At 44.2% G+C, this 20,854-nt stretch overlaps 2 protein-coding genes and 5 non-coding genes across 8 annotated transcripts; all 7 read right to left on the bottom strand.

Moving 5' to 3' along the window:
• Positions 1 to 112: 112 nt before the first annotated feature.
• Positions 113 to 6,501, bottom strand: LOC110533950 (H/ACA ribonucleoprotein complex subunit DKC1). Of its 2 annotated transcripts, none has more exons than XM_021618543.2 (15): positions 6,421 to 6,501; positions 5,561 to 5,622; positions 5,353 to 5,439; positions 4,922 to 5,013; positions 4,516 to 4,700; positions 4,338 to 4,402; positions 3,822 to 3,948; positions 3,578 to 3,708; positions 3,164 to 3,307; positions 2,932 to 3,052; positions 2,610 to 2,728; positions 2,397 to 2,500; positions 2,017 to 2,062; positions 1,561 to 1,728; positions 113 to 1,140 (listed from the first exon to the last, which is right to left on the bottom strand). In XM_021618543.2, exons 1-15 carry the CDS (start codon positions 6,482 to 6,484, stop codon positions 1,075 to 1,077), a joined length of 1,581 nt encoding a protein of 526 aa, XP_021474218.1. In that variant the 5' UTR covers positions 6,485 to 6,501; the 3' UTR covers positions 113 to 1,074. The 2 variants fall into 2 exon arrangements, with proteins under 2 accessions (XP_021474218.1, XP_036846267.1); XM_036990372.1 differs by lacking the exon at positions 6,421 to 6,501 and adding an exon at positions 6,342 to 6,365.
• On the bottom strand, positions 2,800 to 2,877 carry LOC118937075. Its single transcript, XR_005034471.1, has one exon. It is a non-coding gene; the product is annotated as a small nucleolar RNA SNORD83 (small nucleolar RNA).
• LOC118937079 lies at positions 3,382 to 3,520 on the bottom strand. The gene has a single exon (XR_005034475.1). It is a non-coding gene; the product is annotated as a small nucleolar RNA SNORA36 family (small nucleolar RNA).
• LOC118937087 lies at positions 4,039 to 4,249 on the bottom strand. The gene has a single exon (XR_005034482.1). It is a non-coding gene; the product is annotated as a small nucleolar RNA SNORD17 (small nucleolar RNA).
• Positions 4,793 to 4,872, bottom strand: LOC118937076. Its single transcript, XR_005034472.1, has one exon. It is a non-coding gene; the product is annotated as a small nucleolar RNA SNORD83 (small nucleolar RNA).
• Positions 5,092 to 5,301, bottom strand: LOC118937086. Its single transcript, XR_005034481.1, has one exon. It is a non-coding gene; the product is annotated as a small nucleolar RNA SNORD17 (small nucleolar RNA).
• Positions 6,502 to 9,650: 3,149 nt separating the features above from the next.
• Positions 9,651 to 16,986, bottom strand: LOC110533947 (trimethyllysine dioxygenase, mitochondrial). Its single transcript, XM_021618536.2, has 7 exons — positions 16,416 to 16,986; positions 13,593 to 13,769; positions 12,883 to 13,162; positions 11,897 to 12,016; positions 11,068 to 11,304; positions 10,575 to 10,713; positions 9,651 to 10,400 (listed from the first exon to the last, which is right to left on the bottom strand). Exons 1-7 carry the CDS (start codon positions 16,588 to 16,590, stop codon positions 10,269 to 10,271), a joined length of 1,260 nt encoding a protein of 419 aa, XP_021474211.2. The 5' UTR covers positions 16,591 to 16,986; the 3' UTR covers positions 9,651 to 10,268.
• Between the last annotated feature and the right edge of the window lie 3,868 nt (positions 16,987 to 20,854).

Genomic DNA, 20,854 nt, shown 5'->3' with positions numbered 1-20,854 from the left:
GAAAACTACTTCTGAATACAAAAGTCAATTATTCTACCTCTCCCCCTGCAAGTCATTATACTGCAGAAAATAGCCTCAGATCCTAGACACTGGGTAGACAGGACAACGGCAGCATAACAAAAACCATTTCATTTCAAATGTCAATTTATGATTACAGCTCATTTGTATTTACAGTACAATATAAAAAAAAAATGCCCGTGGCATTTCACACAGTCGAGGGTACGCCCAGAGTAAACCAAAGTCCACATAGGGACAGTAGTTAAAACATGTAAAAACAAGGAGTACAAAAGCAAGGTCATACAGGGATTGTTGAAATCAGGGCTCTGCTACCCAACCACAACATTATAAATCAGGTTTGGGCCTGTGTTTTCCCTCATAAAATAACTAGGGTATGGGTATCACTAAATTGATCACTAACATGTTTTAAGCTGGGCCACTTGCTAGTGCTCTGCTGCACATTAGTCACATCAGACTAAAGTCTGAATATTGTGTCAGAAGTGCTTCAACCACAAATAAACACCCGAAGAGATTTATTTCACAAAATAAATGTTCCTTGAGTTGGAGTTTAGTGTGACAAAAGTACTTAACATGTCTCGATTATTGAGCAGAGAAGCTTAAGTGGAGCCGCTGCTGTGGATATTCACAGAGTGCATGTAGAGCCAGCTGCCTTGTGCCCAGGGACTGAGTGACAGATAGAAGTCGCTAATGGATTTATTAACAGAGGAAGTTACTGATGATTTCGGGTAGGGCCGGGCTTTAAATTTGGAAGCAGCAATCGGGCTTGGGTAGCGCAAAGGCCTGAAAGTTCCGGATATGGGTAGACTGAATGTCGCAGGCATGGGTAGGGCCTGAATGGCTCTAGTTGAGATGTCACAACCGTATGATCATAAGACTAGCCCCTTATGATTCGCCATTTGTGGTCATTCTGGACAGATTAACAAAACAAAAAATGTTACTCGGTTCTTGCCCCGCCTGCTGTCTCTTCAGCACCTGCTGCATCTGTAGGATAAATATCTGCAGGCACACATTCTGGACCCTCACAATTCTATGGTCCTTTCATTGTCCATAAGCTCTTCACTCCGCTTCTGCATCCGCTTCCTTCTTCTTCTTCTTTTTCTTCTTCTTGGCACTCTCGCCCACCTGCGCATAAGGAGATTTGTTATTCTTTGGGTAAATGTTGAAAGAAATTCAAAGTTCTAAGGGAAAATGCTCTCTGCAGTTTAAGTGCACGTTGGCTGTAGCGACTTGTTAACAAAGTAGATGTGGAAAATGTAAGGACCCAACATGACCGGATGCTCACATGCTCGAATGACTCACACCCCCAATAATGTAGCAGACCGACTCCCTCTGAAGCCACAGGCAGGTTGGAAAGGGATAACTGTCTGCACTGGTTGTGCACTCGTAGGCATGGCACATTATTAACTCACTGTACATTACCAGTATAGTTACTGAAAAACTACAGCCGAAAAACATGAAGTCAGTATGTCCCTTGCTACGACCAGAACTTCTCTAGCCACAAGATTATACAGCTGTCCAGTCTGGCCAGCAGCAGAAACCCACCTCTCCTTCTGTCTCTGCTGCTGGCTCCGCCGCCTCTGCAGCTGGGTGCTCCAGTTTTTGCTTTTTTTCCTTCTTTTTCTTCTTCTTCTCCTTCTTGGGGTCTTCTGCCAATGGAGTGGAAGGTGCTGAGGCTGCCGCAGCATCACTATCGCTGTCTTCCCTCTTCCTCTGAAAGATTGAGAAATTGTCATTTAGTCCATCTCATGAGCTTAATTTATGTGGAATAAACTGCTTATTTGGCATGTGCCAATACCACAGGAGGCTGGTGGCACCTTAATTGGCGAGAACGGGGCCGTGGTAATGACTGGAGCGGAATTAGTGGAAGGTATCAAACACACGGTATCCAGGTGTTTGATGCCATTCCATTGCTCCGTTCCTGACATAATTATGAGCCGTTCTCCCCTCAGCAGCATCCTGTGGCCAGCAATACCAGAGTATAAACTTGTGTTAGCATACCTTTGCGTCCCCATTGCCGGTTTCTTCAGCCTTGGGCTTGGACGCACTGAAAATGAGAAGGCAACATGTCTCACTGTTTCAGACGCATACCGTATTTAATTTACAAATACACCTACATCCACAAACTAGTCATCAAGTTCCTCACAAGTTAACCCACATGGGTGGGAAATAATAACTATGCATGTTCACACAGCTCAGCTGCCAGACATGCAGAACAGATGACCAGACCTCTGCTGAGCTATGAGAGTTGATGTTGCAGACTGACTCCCTCAGAGACCACAGGGCAGACCAGAAAGGGATAACCGTCTGCTGACTAGAACCAGAACGTGTAGGTTTCAACACCACTGCTCCATCAAGCGCCTGTTAGACTGGCTTCACACCTGTAATCTACGTAGCCATCCTTCCAGTCTGATGGAGTGCTGTCGTTGGCTTTGCCGCGTTTGTCCAGCAGTCCCTTCTGGATCATCATCTTCTTCTGGCTGGCCTGTTCATTACAAATCAAAATCTTACTAGTAAGAAGAATAACAATGTGCACTAAAAGCATAAAGTTGTAAAATGGGAAGACTTCCAGTAGCTTGCACAAGAGGTGATACCTTGGGCCCCAAGCCCCACTTGCGGGGGTAGGTGTCGCGTTCCATGATGACCCTCTTTATCTTGGCCACGACACCGTGGTCACACGTGGAGATCACTGCAGTAGTCATGAGGGCAGTAGCTGAAAAATCAAAGGGGGAAACTTGAGACACGAACATAAAACATGTATATGGAGAAAATGTGGTTTTTCAAAGCCATCAGTCAAGGGTGATAGATAATAGGTCATCTTTGCACAAAGCGCTAATGCCGCCTATGAGATCATCATGTGGCCTTTTGGAAAAACCTCCCAATTGCTTTGCAGAACAGCATATTTCTATTGCTCACCTATACAAATGGCCTCTCCTTTGGTTGTTATCACCACAATATCTTGGTTCATCTCGATGCCATCCTCATATCGTAGGACACCAGGCAACATTATCTTTGCTCCATAGCAGATCGCATTCACCTGGGGAGAAAATAAACCACACAGTTTATTTAAAGACGTGTTCAGTCCTCTAAACAAGGTCAGTTTGAAAATGACACCCAGACTATCAATGACAAGGCCGAAATCACTCACTGCACTGTCTTTCATGACCAAACGTTTGTGCGACACCAGAAGCTTCTCCAGTGGGTAGATGACTCTGCGCAGGTACGTCTCGTCCTTGTTGTGGTCATACTGCCACTGAGCATCCAGCACATCGTGCATGGTCACCAGGTTGTCCTGCAGAGAACAAGTTCCAACATTTAAGGAGTCTAAAATACATGACACAAACAGAACACAGGCCTAAATATAATTTCCATAACATGCTGGCTAGAGTGGAATCAAGTGGCTGGGCATGTCTACTTCCTACTCAGAGCCACTATGCCATTTCTGTGCCAATGAATAATTACCGGAACTGGGGAGAGGCCCAGAGCTGAACTCAACACATTGGACTTCAATTTAACCACTGACAAGACACAGCCAAAGGATTGAGAAAGACGTGCGACTCACCCTCTCTCCCAGAACACCAGAGCGAACTCTCCTCAGCTCCTGCATCTGACCACCAACACCAAGGAGGAGCCCCAGGTGGACACACAGGGTCCTGATGTAGGTCCCCGCCTCGCAGCTCACCCAGAAAATACCTGCAACAAGCACAGTTAGTTTATTATCTCTATGCTAACAGCTTCTTTCATGTATTAAAAGTACCACCCCGCCCCCCCCAGAGCATGAGGAAATAATGCATTAGATTCCTTACCCAATCTCCTCTCTGGGTCGTACTCAATGAGTTTGCTTTCATAAACGGTCCTAACTCTCAACTGGCGCTTAACGGCTGCGATGAGAGGTGGCCGCTGGAACAAGGCACCTGTGAGGGTTTCTATTCCCTAAAAGAAAAAAAGAGAGAAGAAAAAGAAGTGTTGGATTAACCACGAACTCCCAAAACACGGTTATATCACCCATTTCCTTTCTAATGTGTGATCAGGTGTGTCAACTCGTCTTTGTTATCGCAGGGCCCTCCAGTCCTGCCCCTGGCTCCAGCATGAGCTGCCCCAGTAGAACACTGAGGTGGCAGAGTGGATCCCGGGACACAGCAGACACTCATGGCTAAAACAGACATGCGCACCACAGAGAAAGCAGGACCCTAGCAAGCACTCAGAGAATGGATAAACACATTCATCATCTCACATCCATGTCAAAAACCTTCATATGAAAAGGTATTATTTTACAGTTAAATTAAAACGTTGAGCCATGCTAAGACAAACTATTAACTTACCCTAGCAAGTGTGTGCTCATTCTCAATAGCATTGTGCAGCCGAACAATTCCCACATACTCTTTGCCTGAAACAGACGGCAGAAGAGTAGTAAGGAGTGGCCAATCTTAATGTGTTTACATAACCAGCAGGAGGTAAACAGTCCGAGCAGGAAGGGGTTGGGTTTACAAGGCGACTCACCTGCACTCTGCTGGGACTTGACCAGCCGCGTGGCTCTGTCCACACACACAATGAGGCAGCCGGTCACCTTGGGGTCCAGGGTGCCACTGTGGCCAGTCTTCTCCACTCGCAGGATACGTCGGATCCAGGCCACCACCTCATGAGAGGAGGGATTTGCAGGCTTGTCCAAGTTGATGAAGCCTGTCCTGCACATCACATGGATCGACATGGGGTTAGAGAAGAGGAGCAAAATGAAATCACAGACAAGACGTCAATACTTTCAAATGCATCCATGTAGAGCCATCAGACAAGGGTGATAGATAAGAAGTCATCTTTGCACAGAGTGCTAGTGCAATCTATTTACATTCATCATGTGGCTTCATAAAAAATTTGACACAGAGGAAAATAATTAAGAACCAAGGGTTACCGAACATAATCCTGAATGCTCCTCTTCAAAGGGTTTGAGCCATTCGGCAAAGGTGTGTAGTGAGCTGTCCGAATGTTGAGTTTGTCAAAATTCTGCAACACAATGAGTTAGAATTAAACAAACTAATTACAGTTACAAATAACTAAATGTAACCGCAAAGGGACGTGCATGTGATCAGGAGTTTACGCTCGTCTTAGTTGTGACCGGGCCCTTGACACGTGCATCAGCACACCTGCCCCAACAGTTACCCCAGTAGAACACTGGGGACAAAAGCATAGAGTCAGGCCGCTGAACCCCCTGAGTCAAGAACAGACACAGGAGGCTGCAATGCCAGGGCCCAGCAGCACTCAGCGAATGGATAAACAAGTTCATCACTTCAGATACAGCATCCTGCTTCTACAGATAAGATGACAAGCACAAAGAAAACTCACTTTCAACAGCAATGGCCACTGAGATGTGTCCAGACTGGCAACTTTGGACTCTGGTTTGATGAGGAAATCACCACTCTCCTGAATATCCTGTAAAAAAAGATATATATATATTTAGGAAAATATACACTACCATTTTCATACCATTTTAATCTATAACAGTGAGAAGCTTTTAGCCAACTGGAGCATAACAATTATAATAAGGACTTACCCCAACTTCATCATCAGAAACTGTCTTTTCCTTCTTCTTCTTCTGTTTTTTGGCAGAGTTCACTTGAAAGCAAAAACAGAGAGATACACGTTACTAATCACTACATTTTTCGTTCCATGGCATGACGTTTATACAGGGGGATCCCCCGTTTTCAGAGGTGGTGGTTGATAACTAATAGATCTCACCTCCATACGCATACCATTATTGTGAGCCATTTCAGACAACGAAGAAATCGTTATAGCGAGTAAGAATTATCGGTAGTTCAAGTCATCCATCATTGGAAGCCCACACTGGATTTGGTAAGGCACACCCACGTGGCCTTTACGGCCTGCACATGGTATAAAAAAAATAGGCCTTTACGGCCAATTTGACCAAACGAGGTACTATGCCAGCGTTCACAGCAACTTGTATATCTACAAACAGCCACATAACTCGGATATGCCAAATTAACGAGCTAGTTAACTGAACATGCTTATATTAATCTACTTGCAACTTACTACGGTTAGCTACTTATTACGACTTGCTAAGCTAACTAAAGTTAGCTGGTCATTTTGCTAACAAAATTCGGCAAGGTTGCAAAACCATCTGGGAGCATACGCAGGTAAATAAATATGCCATAGACCTAGCTAGTTGGATAGTCACACGGTTTACACTAGATCAGCAAAGGCTATTGCGAACGTGGCCGCCTATTTGACCATGCCTCCATGTTGAGGGTGCAGCAGTGCTGCTAAAAAACATGCAACAATTTCCAAGTAAATAAACATCGTAACTAGCTACACACCTCCCATTGCGTAGCACTTGTAGCCAGCTAAATAAATAGTACCGTTAGGCTGTGCAAAGAATGGCTGCAGACCACTTACTTTCAACGTCCGCCATCTTCGGTGTGCAATGAGACTGAGGGGGACACGTGTGTTCAATGCGCATGACTTTTCAGGAAAAAGCGCTACCTCCCATCCAAGCCACGCGATAGTTCATTCTAGAATCAAATCAAATCAAATTTTATTTGTCACATACACATGGTTAGCAGATGTTAATGCAAGTGTAGCGAAATGCTTGTGCTTCTAGTTCCGACAATGCAGTAATAACCAACAAGTAATCTAGCTAACAATTCCAAAACTACTACCTTAGACACAGGTGTAAGGGGATAAAGAATATGTACATAAAGATATATGAATGAGTGATGGTACAGAGCGGCATAGGCAAGATACAGTAGATGGTATTGAGTGCAGTATATACATATGAGATGAGTATGTAAACAAAGTGTCATAGTTAAAGTGGCTAGTGATACATGTATTACATAAAGATGCAGTAGATGATATAGAGTACAGTATATACATATACATTTGAGATGAACAATGTAGGGTATGTAAACATTATATTAGGTAGCATTGTTTAAAGTGGCTAGTGATATATTTTACATCATTTCCCATCAATTCCCATTATTAAAAGTGGCTGGAGTTGAGTCAGTGTGTTGGCAGCAGCCACTCAATGTTAGTGGTGGCTGTTTAACAGTCTGATGGCCTTGAGATAGAAGCTGTTTTTCAGTCTCGGTCCCAGCTTTGATGCACCTGTACTGACCTCGCCTTCTGGATGATAGCGGGGTGAACAGGCAGTGGCTCGGGTGGTTGTTGTCCTTGATGATCTTTATGGCCTTCCTGTGACATCGGGTGGTGTAGGTGTCCTGGAGGGCAGGTAGTTTGCCCCCGGTGATGCGTTGTGCAGACCTCACTAACCTCTGGAGAGCCTTACGGTTGTGGGCGGAGCAGTTGCCGTACCAGGCGGTGATACAGCCCGACAGGATGCTCTCGATTGTGCATCTGTAGAAGTTTGTGAGTGCTTTTGGTGACAAGCCAAATTTCTTCAGCCTCCTGAGGTTGAAGAGGCACTGCTGCGCCTTCTTCACGATGCTGTCTGTGTGGGTGGACCAATTCAGTTTTCTGTGATGTGTACGCCAAGGAACTTAAAACTTACTACCCTCTCCACTACTGTTCCATCGATGTGGATAGGGGGGTGTTCCCTCTGCTGTTTCCTGAAGTCCACAATCATCTCCTTAGTTTTGTTGACGTTGAGTGTGAGGTTATTTTCCTGACACAACACTCTGAGGGCCCTCACCTCCTCCCTGTAGGCCGTCTCGTCGTTGTTGGTAATCAAGCCTACCACTGTTTTGTCGTCCGCAAACTTCATGATTGAGTTGGAGGCGTGCGTGGCCACGTAGTCGTGGGTGAACAGGGAGTACAGGAGAGGGCTCAGAACGCACCCTTGTGGGGCCCCAGTGTTGAGGATCAGCGGGATGGAGATGTTGTTGCCTACCCTCACCACCTGGGGGCGGCCCGTCAGGAAGTCCAGTACCCAGTTGCACAGGGCGGGGTCGAGACCCAGGGTCTCGAGCTTGATGACGAGCTTGGAGGGCACTATGGTGTTAAATGCCGAGCTGTAGTCGATGAACAGCATTCTCACATAGGTATTCCTCTTGTCCAGATGGGTTAGGGCAGTGTGCAGTGTGGTTGAGATTGCATCGTCTGTGGACCTATTTGGGCAGTAAGCAAATTGGAGTGGGTCTAGGGTGTCAGGTAGGGTGGAGGTGATATGGTCCTTGAATAGTCTCTCAAAGCACTTCATGATGACGGAAGTGAGTGGTACGGGGCGGTAGTCGTTTAGCTCAGTTACCTTAGCTTTCTTGGGAACAGGAACAATGGTGGCCCACTTGAAGCATGTGGGCACAACAGACTGGGATAGGGATTGATTGAATATGTCCGTAAACACACCAGCCAGCTGGTCTGCGCATGCTCTGAGGGCGCGGCTGGGGATGCCGTCTGGGCCTTCAGCCTTGCGAGGGTTAACACGTTTAAATGTTTTACTCACCTCGGCTGCAGTGAAGGAGAGTCCGCATGTTTTAGTTGCGGGCCGTGTCAGTGGCACTGTATTGTCCTCAAAGCGGGCAAAAAAGTTAATTAGTCTGCCTGGGAGCAAGACATCCTGGTCCGTGACAGGGCTGGTTTTCTTTTTGTAATCCGTGATTGAATCACCAGAACGGGAAAAAAATGACATTTTAGTTAAACTAATTAGAGTTCAACATTTTGTGATAACACCATTAAACTATAAAAGAATGCATGACACTCGTAAAAAAATAAATGTTCCTTTGATGCTGGATATGTTTTAATGCATGTCAGTCTGTCTTTGCATGACAACAAAAGAGAGCCACCGAATAGAAATCAAATCAAATTTTATTTGTCACATACACATGGTTAGCAGATGTTAATGCGAGTGTAGCGAAATGCTTGTGCTTCTAGTTCCGACAATGCAGTAATAACCAACGAGTCATCTAACCTAACAATTTCACAACAACTACCTTATACACACAAGTGTAAAGGATGAAGTATATATGAATATATGAATGAGTGATGGTACAGAACAGCATAGGCAAGATACAGTAGATGGTATAGAGTACAGTATATACATATGAGATGAGTAATGTAGGGTGTGTAAACATATTAAGTGGCATTGTTTAAAGTGGCTAGTGATATATAAAATGTATTAATTTTTCCATTATTAAAGTGGCTGGAGTTGAGTCAGTATGTTGGCAGCAGCCACTCAATGTTAGTGGTGGCTGTTTAACAGTCTGATGGCCTTGAGATAGAAGCTGTTTTTCAGTCTCTCGGTCCCTGCTTTGATGCACCTGTACTGACCTCGCCTTCTGGATGATAGCGGAGTGAACAGGCAGTGGCTCGGGTGGTTGTTGTCCTTGATGATCTTTATGGCCTTCCTGTGACATCGGGTGGTGTAGGTGTCCTGTAGGGCAGGTAGTTTGCCCCCGTGATGCGTTGTGCAGACCTCAATACCCTCTGGAGAGCCTTACGGTTGTGGGCGGAGCAGTTGCCGTACCAGTCGGTGATACAGCCCAACAGGATGCTCTCGATTGTGCATCTGTAAAAGAGTGCTTTTGGTGACAAGCCAAATTTCTTCAGCCTCCTGAGGTTCGCCATGCTGTCTGTGTGGGTGGACCAATTCAGTTTGTTCGTGGTGTGTACGCCGAGGAACTTAAAACTTACTACCCTCTCCAGTACTGAGAGGGTAGGGATAGGGCTCAGAACGCACCCTTGTGGGGCCCCAGTGTTGAGGATCAGCGGGGTGGAGACGTTGTTACCTACCCTCACCACCTGGGGGCGGCCATCAGGAAGTCCAGTACCCAGTTGCACAGAGACTGTTCTCTATGCTACCACACGGCAAACGGTACTGGAACGCCAAGTCTAGGATCAAACGGCTCCTTAAAAGCCTCTAACCCCAAGCCATAGACTGCTGAACAATTCATCAAATGGTCACCCAGACTATTTACATTGACATCCCCCCCCCTTTGTTTTTACACTGCTGCTACTCACTGTTACTTATCTATGCAGAGTCACTTTACAAATTACCTCGACTAACCTGTACCCCCACACGTTGACCCGGTACCGGTTCTTCCTGTATATAGCCTCGTTGTTGTTATGTAAATATCTTGTGTTACGTTTTGATTACATTTTTTTTACTTTATTTAGAAAATATTTTCTTAACTCTATTTCTTGAACTGCATTGTTGGTTAAGGGATTGTTGTATTTGGCACCTGTGCTTTTTTTGTTGTTGATTTGATTTAATAATATGGTATTCTGAAGAAGCAGGGCTGCAGCTTTTATCTCCAAAATACTGCAGCTTTTGGCTGGAGACTCTTCTTCACTCAGGCCTGCAGACCCAGGGAGCGGGCAGTGTTCAAGACGTCGTCTCTGGTCAGGTAGCAGCCACATAGTTGCCGCAGGCCTGTGAAGGACTCCCGACCATGCAAGACACGCCAGTTATCAATGAAGAGAACCTACCAGAAAAAGAGGGAACATACTGTATTGTTTGTGTATGATTTTGTAGTACATTACCCATCCCCTGAAACCCAATCCTGGTTTCAGAATGTCCCCCACCCGCCTCTTATATCAACATGTAGTGATGAATCCTTTCTGTCTAGATCAATGAAAAGGCATCACTTTTTCCTTACCTTTCCAGGCTTCAGTTTGACCCACAACTCATTCTCTGGCTTCCTCAGCTCTGTGGTCAACTGTCTGTGAGCCACATACCATCGATTGACATCGTCATGGGGGATAGTGTTTATGACTGCCCGGTCATAGTTATTGTATCTGTGAGAGAGGCAACCAAGCAGGAGGTGATACCATATTAATCCTCAATATCAGATGAAATATTCATAACATTGAGCTCAAAGGATCAAGCTCTGGATTAACAAGTGTTACGCTGTATACACTATTATTTTTTATTATGAGCAAAAGATCCTGAGCTTCCCACAAAGAACCCTCCCAAGGGACTTAATTCATAATGATGGGTGTAGCATTTCTCAAATGTGTACAACATTGTGAATTAATAGCTAACAAACACTGGTTAGAGGTTGTATGGCCTAAGATGACAATGGAAGATATGTTTAAAGCAAGACATTCAGGGAGACATTCACATCTCAAATGAAAACAGACTGGTCATACCGGATCATGTACACCTCATTGTTCCAGGGATACACGTTGAGCACAGGGCCGATGCCTATCATGTGGTTGCGGTGGTCGCTGACATTTTCAATGTACTCATGCTTGATAGGCACCCGTGCTAGCAGCTCAAAGTTGTCAGGTGTCTTCTGGAGTACTTGGTCTGCAGAATAGAATCCATCCACGAGTAGTGTTCTTCCTCCCGTTCCCTCGTGTTTAAGGCAATGGAACACTTGGATCCTGTAATTCAAAGTCAAAGTAAGTCACATGATGTCATGAAATGCCCTGTCATTTCATGGGACACCAAGGTGGAGCCTATCACACTATATCTTGTTTTATCAAGATTCAAGAAATATGTGCCATAGCAATGTGCATCTGCCTTGCATCTTATCAGTTAAAAAAAGCCATAAACCGGTGTTGAAACAGTGTCAAACTGCAGCTTCCAAAAGGAATGGCCTGTTCCACAATGCTGAACCTGTTGTTAAAACTGTCCATTTAACTAACAATATATATTCCATTTAGCAGACGCTTTTATCCTAAGGGACTGACAGTCATGCGTGCATACATTTAAAGTATGGGTGGTCCCGGGAATCGAACCCACAATCCTGGCGTAGCAAGCACCATGCTCTCTCAACTCAGCTACAGAGGACCACATCATTGTAATCACCTAACACAATAACCTACATAGATGTCTAACGTGTCTGCATCTGAAGAGGAATCTCAACCTAACCAAGATACAGATCAGCATGTGTGCTGCCGTGCTAAATTGACCTGCCATGATAACTCAAACAATTAACACCCATCCGTGTGTGAACATCTTCTGAATACGTACCCACAAGGTTCCTGGAAGTATGAGGTGTCTGTGTGACGGTCCAGGGCCAGTTTGGTGTAGGCAGTGTCTCCTCGGGAGAAATCTGAAGTGAAGTTCCACATCTTGCCATACATAGTCTCCCTAATAGGAAACAGGAATGAAAAGTAGTCTGCCGTCTCAAAAAGAATATCGACAACACTATACAAGAACAATTAAAACATGTTTATAATGGCAACTTTACTCCAAAGAGTTATCTTTTGTTTCTTTGGGGTGTCAGAAGGAGGGCAATTACTTCTGATGGCCAAACAGTGTTACTGGACTAGAAGAATGGCCTCATCTGGCAACCATGTGCAATGCATTTCTTCTAACACACTTCTTCCTCCCTCCCTTCCCTCCTCGTCACCCCAAATTAGAGTCTAGTATAAAGAGGGATTAGTGTGCTGGTTCAGGCATTGGAAACTTCAAAACCACACCACCTATGGAGTCCTTAATGAACCTGGTGGATTAATGAGAAGGCAGTACCACTACTCTCTCTTCTCCTCTTTGACAAATCCACACTCCATTCTAAGTGCTGAGAAAAGTGTGTTGTGCATGTTCACTTGGCAAAAGTATCAAGGGCTTGTTGTTAATTAAGGAAACCAACATCTTCCCTGTAGCAGGTAGCCTAGTGGTTAGAGCGTTGGGCTAGTAACCGAAAGGTTGTTAGATTGAATGTTAGATTGAATTAAAAATCTGTCATTCTGCCCCTGAACAATACAGTTAACCCACTGTTCCTAGGCCGTCATTGTAAATAAGAATGGGTTCTTAACTGACTTGCCTAGTTAAACAAAGGTCAAATACATTTTTAAAATGCACTGTTGCTTTGTTACAAGCATTGTAACAAGCTAACCTTATTAAATAATCTCCCATTCTAAAACCATTTCTGTTTGTATGCATTGTGGTGGGTGGTATGCAGCTACTTTTAAGACCCCTGAACACCCACTTCCCATTCCCTAAGAGGCCAGTACCTGATGAGGCTGACCCTCTGGGTAACAGTCTCTGTGGCCTCAACAGTTGGTGGGACACCCTCCACAAAAGCAATGCCATACAGCAGAAAGTTCCTGAGGAACTTCTTCAGTTCATCATCACAGGTCATAAACTTGTCCCAATTGGCAGGGGACACCTTGGCATTGGCATAGATGTCAGAGTTCCAGATGATGCGTGGCTGCATGGCACTCTGCTTCAGTCCCTCATAGCTGTTCTGAGCCAGCCAACTCAGGTTGTACTTTGTCACATGACCATCAGGCCCTGGGGTACACAAATCAAAGACAATTCCTTCTATTATACAATTCAATAACTGTTCCAAATAATGATGAGTAGCTATAGGTGCATATCACAGTGCTGCCAAAAAGGAAATGGGCTGAAATAAAAAACCATCAAATGACTGGCAATGGATTTAGAGGTTTTGACGACATCAAACAGACCTAGATATACGACCTCAAATGAAATGACTGATTGCAACGAGAGTAAGGGATTTAATGGTTACAGGGTAAAATAAATCATATGGTAGCAATGTCTGCACTGTCTACAGTATGTCATTATAGCCTTTTACAAGAGGCAAAGGTCTCCCTGAACAATGCAGTAACTATCTCAGGATTGGCAGTGGTCAAGTTCCAGGCTACTTCACAATGTGGGCTTTCTCTTAGTTGAGAAAAGCAATCTTCAAACCAAGACTTACATGTGAGGAAGAGATTCTCATCATCCACCCTGGTGTTGGCGGGACATATGTTCAGCTCCACATGTGACGTATCTAGGTTCCTCTGGTTGGTCTTGCTGTTGTAGCAGGAGGCAGAGCGGCAATGATCCCGTAGCCACACATAGTCAAAGTGCATCACAAGTCCTCCATAGCTGAGCTCTGAAGATTCAAATGTTAGATTTATAAGTAAATATTAGCGTATAATATGGAAACTGGCCTAGTCAAGTGTCAGGTCCAGACACTATTCTAAGCAATGTACCAGGTTAAAGTTCAATATTGGACCGAGTACGTCCCCACTCATCGACAAGGCTGTAGTGGAGCAGGTTGAGAGCTTCAAGTTCCTTGGTATCCACATCAACAACAAACTAGAATGGTCCAAACACACCAAGACAGTCGTGAAGAGGGCACGACAAAGCCTATTCCCCCCAGGAAACTAAAAAGATTTGGCATGGGTCCTGAGATTCTCAAAAGGTTCTACAGCTGCAACATCGAGAGCATCCTGACTGGTTGCATCACTGCCTGGTACGGCAATTGCTCGGCCTCCGACCGCAAGGCACTACAGAGGGTAGTGCGTACAGCCCAGTACATCACTGGGGCTAAGCTGCCTGCCAACTAGGACCTCTACACCAGGCGGTGTCAGAGGAAGGCCATAAAAATTGTCAAAGACCCCAGCCACAGACTGTTCTCTCTACTACCACATGGCACGCGGTACCGAAGTGCCAAGTCTAGGACAAAAAGGCTTCTCAACAGTTTTTACCCCCAAGCCATAAGACTCCTGAACAGGTAATCAAATGACTACCCGGACTATTTGCATTGTGTGCCACCTCCCCAACACCTCTTTTACACTGCTGCTACGCTCTGTTCATTATATCTGCATAGTCACTTTAACCATATCTAAATGTACATACTACCGCAATCAGCTTGACTAACCGGTGTCTGTATGTAGCCTCGCTACTGTATATAGCCTCGCTACTGTATATAGCCTCGCTGCTGTATATAGCCTCGCTGCTGTACGCACCTCGCTACTGTTTTTCCACTGTCTTTTTACTGTTTATTTCTTTACTTACCTATTGTTCACCTAATACCTTTTTTGCACTATTGGTTAGAGCCTGTAAGTAAGCATTTCCCTGTAAGGTCTACACCGGTTGTATTCGGCACAGGTGACAAATAAACTTTGATTTGAAAGTCCAACATTGGTTCTCAAGTAACACATGGCTGAAAAGACTTGGCATGGACTCTCAGATCCTTAAAAAGTTCTGCAGCTGCACCATTGAGAGCATTTTGACTGGCTGCATCTGCACTTGGTATGACAACTTGGCAAGGCGCTACAGAGGGTAGGTGCTACCCAGTACATCACTGTAGCTGAGCTCCATGCCATCCAGACCCACTGGTATAGAGGTCATCATAGGCTGTTCTCTTTGCGATCGCAGGACAAGCGGTAGAGATGCACCAAGTCTGAAACCAACAGGACCCTAAACAGCATCTACCCCCAAGCCATATGACTGCATTAACCCCTTTTCGAACAACCTTTTTTTGACTCATCACATATACTGCTGCTACTGTTTACTATCTGTCACTTTATTCCTAGTTATACTGAACACAAATATAAAACGCAACATGTAAAGTGTTGGTCCCATGTTTTATGAGATGAAATAAAAGATCCCAGAAATGTTCCATACTCAAAAAAGCCTTATTTCTCTGAAATGTAGTGCATTCATTTGTTTACATCCCTGTTAGTGAGAATTTCTCCTTTGCCAAGATAATCCATCTACCTGACAGGTGTGGCATATTAAGAAGCTGATTAAACAGAAGGATCATTACACAGGTGCACCTTGTGCTGGGGACAATAAAAGGCCACTCTTAATGTGCAATTTTGTCACTCAACACAATGGCACAGATGTCTCAAGTTGAGGGAGCTTGCAATCAGCCTGGTGACTGCAGGAGTGTCCACCAGAGTTGTTGCCAGATAATTTAATGTTAATTTATCTACCATAAGCCGCCTTCAACTTAATTTTAGAGAATTTGCAGCACGTCCAACCGGCCTCACAGCCGCAGACCATGTGTAACCGCGCCTGCCCAGGACCTCCACATCTGGCTTCTTCATCGTATTTCATCGTTTTTCTTCATCGTCTGAGACCAGCCACCCGGACAGCTGGTGAAACTGAGGATTATTTCTGTATGAAATAAAGCCCTTTTGTGGGGAAAAAACTCAACCTGATTGGCTTGGCCTGGTTCCCCTGTGGGTGGGCCTGGCTCCCCTGTAAGTGGGCCTGGCTCCCAAGTGGGTCGCCTATGCCCTCCTAGGCCCACCCATTGCTGCATCCCTGCCCAATCATGTGAAATCCATAGATTAGGTCCTAATTTATTTATTTCAATGGACTGATTTTCTTATATAAACTGTAACTCAGTAAAATCATTGCATTTATATTTTTGTTCAGTATTCTTGTACATATCTACCTCCATTAACTCATACCCCTGGTATATAGCCAATAACTCATACCCCTGGTATATAGCCAAGTTATCGTTACTCATTGGTAAGCTATTATTACGTGTTTTACTTTTTTATTATTTCTCTATTTTCTTTCTCTCTTCATTGTTAGGAAGGGCCCGGAAGCAGTTTCACTGTTAGTCCACACCTGTTGTTTACGAAGCACGAGACGATTAAAATGGTTTTTGATATGGACAACTTGAACTTCAATAACAAACACATAGGAAACTCGAGTGAATTAAATGCCAAATAACCATAGCCTTTGGTAAAGGGAAGCGCAGATTTGAAAAAACAAAAACAATAGTCAAGACACTCACCAAGGCATTCTTCCTGAAGTTGCCAATGACAACTCGTCGACTGTGGAGCAGCAGTACACTGCCAATACCTCGCTTCATTCTGGGTCCGTATGAGTCGGGAGACCAAAGGAGCCTGTGTTTTCGATATGGGTTGCAAATAGCCATGTAAACGGAAAAACACCCGAGCCAAAGCCATTATCTGTTAATGTAAAATTGGTTTAGATGGAACACTGGACAGATGCACAATTATATACAGCAGTTGATGTGGATTATTCGCGTCAGAGACTCCTGCACAAATGATAAATTCGCCGAAATACTTATGTTCTGTTAATTACTGATGTCCCCTTTAAGGATGGAGCACCCTTGGTCATGCGCAGTGTTGTTCTATGTTATTCTTGTACTAACTAGTGTTGAGTAAATGTGAAGCTCCAGTTCAATTGCTTGTATTCAGAGTCTTTCTTATTACATAAATTAGTACTAAGTGTTAAGACACTACAACTTAATTGCTTTGATTGAGAACAAATCAACTCGTATGGTTTGATAATCTGAGTATACAATGCTCACAGAACAGATCTCGTGGATTCCAGTCAACTGTTGATAGCAGCACAGTGACTTGGCTGTAATTCAGATTTCGTGAACCTTCTTCTGCTTCGATGAACGCCTACAATGACAATCGCGGGGTTTAATTATTAAACAAGTTTGCTCCATTTTTCCTAGTAGTTTATAGTATTTGCTGGCTAGCGTTGCAGTATTGTAAACTTTGGCCTCGTACCTTGCTGAGAACTGCTAGTATAGCAGCTATAAAATAGGGACTAAACAGTTTGAGGTCGCGTTCCTCTGCCCAGGCGTTGCTGTCGCATGTCAGATTTTACACCTTGATCACACCAGCAGTGTTATTGTGCAAAATGGTATACAGCATCATCTGGATGTACAACATACACATTCTGCTACCATTTCTGTTAAGCCATCTGCGCAGTTTTATGCATACGTTTTATAAATCTAATTTATGCACCACACTGCCAATGCAATGCAAACACAGCGTTCCATTGGAAATAAAAGTACTTTTGGTGCACCAAAATTAAATAACACTGTCAGTGTGATTGAGGCGTTCCACACCTGGGGCCTGTTGCACAAAACTAGGATAAGGGATTAAGCCAGGATATCTTGGTGATCCTGGCTCAATTGATCCGTAATCTGGTTGCACTAAAGATGGATAGGGGGCAGGAGGATATGTTATGGTATAAATTACCATGGAGATTTATTCTGTGGAGCTAGCCTGCTCCAGACCAGGCTAAATTCCAGGATCTATTTAATCTCATCCCTAATGTCAGTCAGCAGTCACCACAAATGGAAACCAATAGTTATTTCACTGCTCACTATACATTGTTATCACATAACTAGACCCACTGTTATTTAAACGTTTGTGATCATTAATTTCAATGATTTTGGATAAAAAATGATTTTTAGATGATGTTGCTATCATTAGATAATTTACAGTTTCCCATAGACTATAAGGCTATATATAAAATGCTAGAATATTAGGGCCACAGAGGGGAAAAAAACACAAGTCATAATATTGTAACCAGTTGTTTTAAAGGAGGACAGTTGTTAAAATGACAGATGTGGGGCATTTCGTGAAATTGTACTTCAGTATGGTTTCATAAACAAAGACATGCTGATGTGCCAGAATATTAAGTATCACATTGTCATAAGTATCAAAACTGTAAAAACAATATGTAGCTTTTCTGCAGAAAGAACCAGCCTCATAAATTTATGACTTTATCCTTTTTCTTCAGTGTGGCCCTAGTACTCTGTCATATAAACAAATACACATTCCATATGAATATAAAAACACAATGTGTAACATTATGTTCCTTTATTGAATAAGGACAAAACAAAGCAGGTAAACCATCAGCTCCTTTCAAAACTGAAGTCACAGTGACTCTACAAGATGGAAAGCACAGAATCTAAGCATATTATACAAAATGATACATATACAGACCTTTGAATGTGTATAACACACCCTGCATGTCTGCACACTAAAATAAATGCAGGACAAATCCATACACATCAACTGAACAGACAAATGAATGGATGCAGTAGCCTCCCTGCAGCCTTGTATTACACACAGTATACCGCACAAACATCATAAGAGGCCAAATTCGTCAAAAAACGAACCCAAAAAAACCCAAATTCCTCTGCCACCGCAGGACATATTTAACCAAAATTGAAAGCACACATACTAACTAAAATAATTCAACACATATTGGTCCCTCAGCAGCCGACCACTGTCGTCATCAGGGAAGATTGCCGGATTGTCCCAGTCCATGGCTGGTGGCACTCTGGGGGCCCTCTCCTTCCTCAGGCAGGCCACATTGTGAAGGACAGCACAAGCCACAGTAATATCACATGCCCTAACAGGGCTGACCCTTAATTTGTGAAGGCAGTGAAAGCGTGCCTTCAGGAGGCCAAAGGTCATTTCAACTCTGGCCCTGGTCCTGGCATGGGCATGGTTGTAGGCCTGCTGTGCTTCCTGGGGGTCTGTGAAAGGTGTCAGGAGAAAAGGCTGGCAGCCATACCCCCTGTCTCCCAGCAACACACCAGAGAATTCACCTGTCAACACAAAATCTCATCATTACTACCTCATAAACAGTGATATTCTTGACACAGCCATGATGGTTATAAATAGGGGTTGTGTGGCTTACCTTGTGATAGGCACTGATAGATTTCAGAGGCCCGAAAGATTCTGGAGTCATGGACTGAGCCAGGCCATTTTGCCACAACATTGCTGATCACACAGTCAGCATTGCAGACCATCTGAAATCATAAGATGAGGAATATTACACCAATCAATGCACATCACTGGCAATGCAGAGTGTTCGTCAATGGACAATATCAAAAAGTTATGTTCACCTGAACATTAATGCTGTGAAAGGATTTCCTATTCACAAAATCGGCCTCATGGGCACCTGAGGGGGCTTTTATCCTTATGTGTGTGCAGTCCACTGCACCAATGACATTGGGGAAACCTGTCACACAAAGTAATGAGTATCCTACTATGTGTTAACAGTTGTCCTGTAATTTGTAGATCCTCTTACCTGCAATCCTATAGAACTCCTCTTTGATGTCACAGAGTCTTCTGTGGCCAGGGAAGGAGATGAAGACATCTGCTAATGCTTTGATAGCCAGACACACACTCCTTATTGTGCGGCAAATTGTGGCCTTGTTCAGCTGTTCTGCATCCCCCACTGAGTACAGGAAGGCTCCACTAGCAAAAAAGCGCAAGGCCACACAAACCATTTGCTCCACACTCAGTGCATGGCTCCGTGCAGTGCGGTGCTTAATCCTGGGACCCAGTAGTCTGCATAGATACCTGATGCCATCTGCAGAAAACCTGTATCTTTCATATAGATGGTCATCAGGGAAGGCCAGTGGGTCCAACCGGTCCCTGAAGACCCTTTCTCACCTGAAGGCTCTCCTCAGCACAAGTGCTTCTTCATCCACCACATCTCGCACGAATGGGCATGCCATTGTCAGAGCAGAAAGGAACACACAATTTTGGGCCTTCATATAGGCTAGTGGCCACACCTGGTGCTGGGGGGGGGTGGGCAAAAGAGGGCGATGCCTTATAACGATGACTTGGTTGTACTGATTGCTGGGAAAATAAAAAAAACCTTAGAAAGATGCCACCGTCCTGTGTGCTCACAATAAGAGCTCATATGTCATGGCTCACTTGACTTTACGAGAATATACCTAATTTTTATTTTGAGCTGTGTCATCTTCTTGGAGCTGGGGGAGGAAAGAAAAATAATGATTAATACATTTGTGTTACAGTTAGCATACAGTGTACATTGAAGGCATATCTCACCTCCCTCTCAAGTTTTTTTATTTCAAGGTCCAGTTTCCTAATTGTCCTCTTTTTTATTTCGAACTCCAGTGCAAGATTTTCCATCGTTTTCTTCTTGTACTGAATGTCTATGTCTGCCAGTTCTATTTGGCACCGGAGGTGGTTGCCATACAACTTTCTGATAGCTTGTGAGCTCTGTGAACACAATACAATTAGCGCAGCTGGAATTTGGCAGGATGTGGTGTCCTTTTATTAATACGCACTATGTTGCCAGGCTGGTTTTCCCACTGTATAGCATCTGGGTCCTGTAAAATAAATTAGATTTTTTGATTTTGATGAGGACTCCTCACCATTGTAGAGTAAATAGTACTTTCACAGTCTTAACATGATACCTCATGCCTTCTGGAATCCAGAGAGATGGTCTCCTCCTCATCATCGTCTCCATCATGTGCTGTTGCTGCTGCACTGGGGCCTTCACCCTATCACATTTAATCGGATTCATATTGAAGCTAGTAGACAAGACATGCCAGGCCTACAGTATGCCTTTGATGGAGTACTCACTGGATCAGCATCGTCTGGTGCTTGTGCTGGTGGCTCTAACAGGAACACAGTG

Source organism: Oncorhynchus mykiss, chromosome 10, assembly GCF_013265735.2.
Source record: "Oncorhynchus mykiss isolate Arlee chromosome 10, USDA_OmykA_1.1, whole genome shotgun sequence".
NCBI lineage: Eukaryota > Metazoa > Chordata > Actinopteri > Salmoniformes > Salmonidae > Oncorhynchus > Oncorhynchus mykiss.
This window is presented reverse-complemented; position numbering and strand designations above follow the sequence as displayed.

What these genes read in the sequence shown, in the direction of transcription:
- LOC110533950 (XM_021618543.2), bottom strand. Translation starts at nt 6,484, where the DNA reads ATGCGCATTGAACACACGTGTCCCCCTCAGTCTCATTGCACACCGAAG. An exon ending in GAAGATGGCGGACGTTGAAA is followed by an intron (nt 5,623 to 6,420) that starts GTAAGTGGTCTG and finishes TTTGCTTTCAAG; the next exon opens with TGAACTCTGCCAAAAAACAG. An exon ending in CAAGTCCCAGCAGAGTGCAG is followed by an intron (nt 4,403 to 4,515) that starts GTGAGTCGCCTT and finishes CGTCTGTTTCAG; the next exon opens with GCAAAGAGTATGTGGGAATT.
- LOC110533947 (XM_021618536.2), bottom strand. Translation starts at nt 16,590, where the DNA reads ATGGCTTTGGCTCGGGTGTTTTTCCGTTTACATGGCTATTTGCAACCC. An exon ending in TGAGAATCTCTTCCTCACAT is followed by an intron (nt 13,163 to 13,592) that starts GTAAGTCTTGGT and finishes TGTGTACCCCAG; the next exon opens with GGCCTGATGGTCATGTGACA. An exon ending in CAGAGGGTCAGCCTCATCAG is followed by an intron (nt 12,017 to 12,882) that starts GTACTGGCCTCT and finishes GTTTCCTATTAG; the next exon opens with GGAGACTATGTATGGCAAGA.